Raw genomic sequence first — 3,710 nt, 5'->3', positions numbered from 1 at the left:
ACAGAATGAAGATAAATACGCCAGATTCGAACTAGTCCTGTCTAGAATGGAAACCAGAACTATCGTACGTATACTGGAAAGCCACAACTTGTTGCCGACGCACGCTTACAAGATAAGAATTGCAAAAGAGAGGGAAATTCTTGAACACCTTCTAATGGTATATTAATTAGTTCGTGCGGTTTTACAACAGATGGCGTAACTTGATTATTATTCCATCGATCCACATTTCCAAACATTCATTGGAGAGCTACTGTCGTAAGGCACAAACGTCAGTATAAGTTTTTTATTTGAAGCGTAAACAACAATATTTTTACCACACTTGAAAATGTCGAATTTCGTGCCAAATAATGTGTTTTTGCGGGGAATTCTTCTTCATTATTTTAATATGAAGAAAAAAGCAGCCGAAAGTCATCGTATCTTGGTGGAAGTTTATGGTGAGCATGCTCTAGCTGAGCGAACGTGCCAGAAGTGGTTTGCACGCTTTAAAAGTGGTGATTTTGGCTTGGAAGACGAAGAACGCGAGGGTGCGCCGCCAAAGTTCATGGATACCGAATTGGAGGAATTGCTCGATCAAGATCCGGCTCAAACGCAAGAAGAGGTTGCAAAAACTTTGGGAGTTGATCAATCAACCATTTCCAAACGTTTAAAAGCCATGGGAATGATCCGAAAGGTAGGCCATTGGGTGCCGTATGAATTGAAGCCAAGAGACGTTGAACGCCGTTTTATGGCATGCGAACAACTGCTTCAACGGCACAAAAGAAAGGGTTTTTTGCATCGAATTGTGACTGGCGATGAAAAGTGGGTCCATTACGACAATCCAAAACGTCGGGCAACGTATGGATACCCTGGCCATGCTTCAACATCGACGTCGGCGCAGAATATTCATGGCCTGAAGGTTATGCTGTGTATCTGGTGGGACCAGCTGGGTGTTGTGTATTATGAGCTACTGAAACCGAATGAAACGATTACGGGGGATGTCTACCGACGACAATTGATGCGTTTAAGCCGAGCACTGCGAGAAAAACGGCCGCAATACGCCGATAGACACGACAAAGTTATTTTGCAACATGACAATGCTCGGCCACATGTTGCACAAGTGGTCAAAACATACTTAGAAACGCTCAAATGGGATGTCCTACCCCACCCGCCGTATAGTCCAGACCTTGCGCCATCCGATTACTATCTCTTCCGATCGATGCAACATGGCCTGGCTGACCAGCACTTCCGTAATTACGATGAAGTCAAAAAATGGATCGATTCGTGGATTGCGGCAAAACCGACCGAATTTTTCACAAAGGGAATCCGTGAATTGCCAGAAAGATGGGAAAAAGTAGTAGTAAGCGATGGACAATACTTTGAATATTAAATTTGTAACCATTTTACGTCAATAAAGTTTCAAATTTCGAAAAAAAACCGCACGAACTAATTAATAGTCCTATTATGTTCTTGTCCTGCATTATCTAGAACCTGAATGAAATGTTGAGGAGCTCTACAATATTAGAGGTTAGAATGTCTCTTGGGGTTAGAGCTTCAAAGCTAACTTAGATTCGCAAAAGACGCAGGCTTATTACAAGAAGTTTACTACAAGAAAACGTAAGGGTAAAGCTCCATCTGGTACTACTAAGGACCAATAGGTCTATGTGACGACTTTCAGCCTGCCAGGTCAACCTAACCTAACCTAACACTAGTATATGCGGTCTCATGGTGAAAAGATTGTTAGAGGTGCAGCTGATGGGGTGACGCCATTTGGGGTGTGTTTACAAAAAAAAACTGAGATTGTGTTGGTGAAATACGAAAAAAATTAACCAATGACACTTCGTTGGCGTCTGAAGAATGACTGATTTGAACGAGTGTGTGAATATGTTTGAAATGATTGTGCTAATGTGTTAATGATATACGGAAAAAAATCAAAACAGTTCTCGCTCATATTACTTCATTGCTATCTGAGCAACGGCTGATTGGATGGGTGTGTGAATACTTGTGAAATGATCGTGAAGAATTCGGCTGCCGAATCCTCAAGTGACGTGGCAGCCAAATTTCCCATCAAAAATCTCTTTTTCACCATTGTGAAGGAGCAAAACCTCTGTTTTTTTTGCTACTCAGCCGTGCACACTGAAATTAAATTGAATTTACCTCTCCTCCTCCACTCCTCAGAATGGGACTGGGAACAACACTCTTCTCAACCAAACATCTGTAAATTAAGCCGCGAACCACTATTCTGCTCACACTGCTCGATGACTTCGTGTTGCACTGTAACATCTCCAAGAGCGGGCAACAAATGCACAAAACCCTAGATTGCGCTAAAAAGAGCAAGAGAATATTATTTATCCACGAACTATCACACGATGCATGACTGCAACTAACCGACATCGGTTCAAAATGATCTCGTCGCCCGGCACCAAAAAGTATATTACCAAGGCGAATCTATTAAAGGTGGTATTGGTAACTCAACTGATTTGTTTTTTTTTTTTCGATGTGTCCATGTGGCTCTCAGCACAGAATAAAACAAGGCGCATTAATTTTTTGTTTTCTACTTTTCCAATACTTTGCCGTAACAATCAAATGTCCAAAACATTGTTGTTGGTCTAGTGCCACCACCTTTAATAAATACGCCTTGATATATTACAAATTTATTAATATATAGTAATAATATTTCAATCGAATTCTCTTTACTTATACTGTCAATAAAACATTAGATTTCCAGACGTCACATAAAGAAGCGAACTAATTTTGAAAATTTTCAACTTCCAGGTATGTATGTATGTATGTAAATATTATTCTTACATTTTTAAAACCTCCAGCATCATGCACTCACAGAACCTAATAATGCAATCACCGCATCATACCCTTTTGCGCCTTGCCCGCAAATTGAGTGAAGGCTTAACCACGCGCCGACTTACGCATAGGGATCAAGTAATGGAGCGCATTGGCAAGCGTGAAATTGTCGGTTATGGTTGGAATGGCTCGCCTGGTTATCAAGATCGACTGGACTACCCAATGCCACCGGTGCGCTTTCGTGAACCTGATCCAGAAACATGTGCACTACGAGAAAAAGAAACCGGCGATTGGCGTAAGCTGACCAACGATGAGAAGAAGCAGCTCTATCGTTATAGTTTTTGTAAGACATTTGCTGAAATGAAAGCGCCCACCTCCGATTGGAAGTTTTCTGTGGGCGTAGCTTTAATGGTTTGTTCTCTTGGTGTATATCTATCACTATCATATTTCTACGGCGTATATCCAGAGTACCCGGAAACGTTCGATGAAAAGCGTCGTAGCGCTCAGTTAAAGCGCATGATTGCTTTAGAGATGAACCCCGTTACTGGATTGGCGTCAAAGTGGGATTACGAGAAAGAACGCTGGAAGTAGCAGCGATAATAATGTTTTCCAAGCACCAAAAAAACTATAAAACTTTTAATGCATGATTTTAACTTGGAATTTCTAAGGAAATGTAAATGTCAATAAAAGAAATTGTACACCAAATTGCATTTCATGTGATGGATTTTTAGAAGCGGTAAAGGGATCTGTAAATTAGCTGATATGTTTTTTTTTTCTTTCGCAGCCTCAATTTGGCTGTCAGCCCAAACTGAAAAAAAGCGAATTCATTCTTTGTTTTGTACTTTGACAATACTTTGCTTTGACAATCAAACGTAGAAAACATTGTTGTTTGTTGGTCTAGTTCCACCACCTTTAATGAATACGCCTTGGGTCGA

At 40.8% G+C, this 3,710-nt stretch overlaps 1 protein-coding gene across 3 annotated transcripts; it reads left to right on the top strand.

Annotated features, from left to right (window-relative positions):
• The first annotated feature begins 2,589 nt into the window (after window positions 1–2,589).
• On the top strand, window positions 2,590–3,485 carry LOC129238628 (cytochrome c oxidase subunit 4 isoform 1, mitochondrial-like). Of its 3 annotated transcripts, none has more exons than XM_054873712.1 (2): window positions 2,590–2,751; window positions 2,818–3,485. In XM_054873712.1, exon 2 carries the CDS (start codon window positions 2,827–2,829, stop codon window positions 3,364–3,366), a length of 540 nt encoding a protein of 179 aa, XP_054729687.1. In that variant the 5' UTR covers window positions 2,590–2,751; window positions 2,818–2,826; the 3' UTR covers window positions 3,367–3,485. The 3 variants fall into 3 exon arrangements, with proteins under 3 accessions (XP_054729687.1, XP_054729688.1, XP_054729686.1); XM_054873713.1 differs by having other exon boundaries at window positions 2,590–2,755; XM_054873711.1 differs by having other exon boundaries at window positions 2,591–2,751; window positions 2,802–3,485.
• The last annotated feature ends 225 nt before the right edge of the window (window positions 3,486–3,710 follow it).

Source organism: Anastrepha obliqua, chromosome 2 (assembly GCF_027943255.1).
Source record: "Anastrepha obliqua isolate idAnaObli1 chromosome 2, idAnaObli1_1.0, whole genome shotgun sequence".
NCBI lineage: Eukaryota > Metazoa > Arthropoda > Insecta > Diptera > Tephritidae > Anastrepha > Anastrepha obliqua.
Note: the sequence above shows the minus strand (reverse complement) of the source record. Positions and strands in the feature narration are given on the sequence as shown.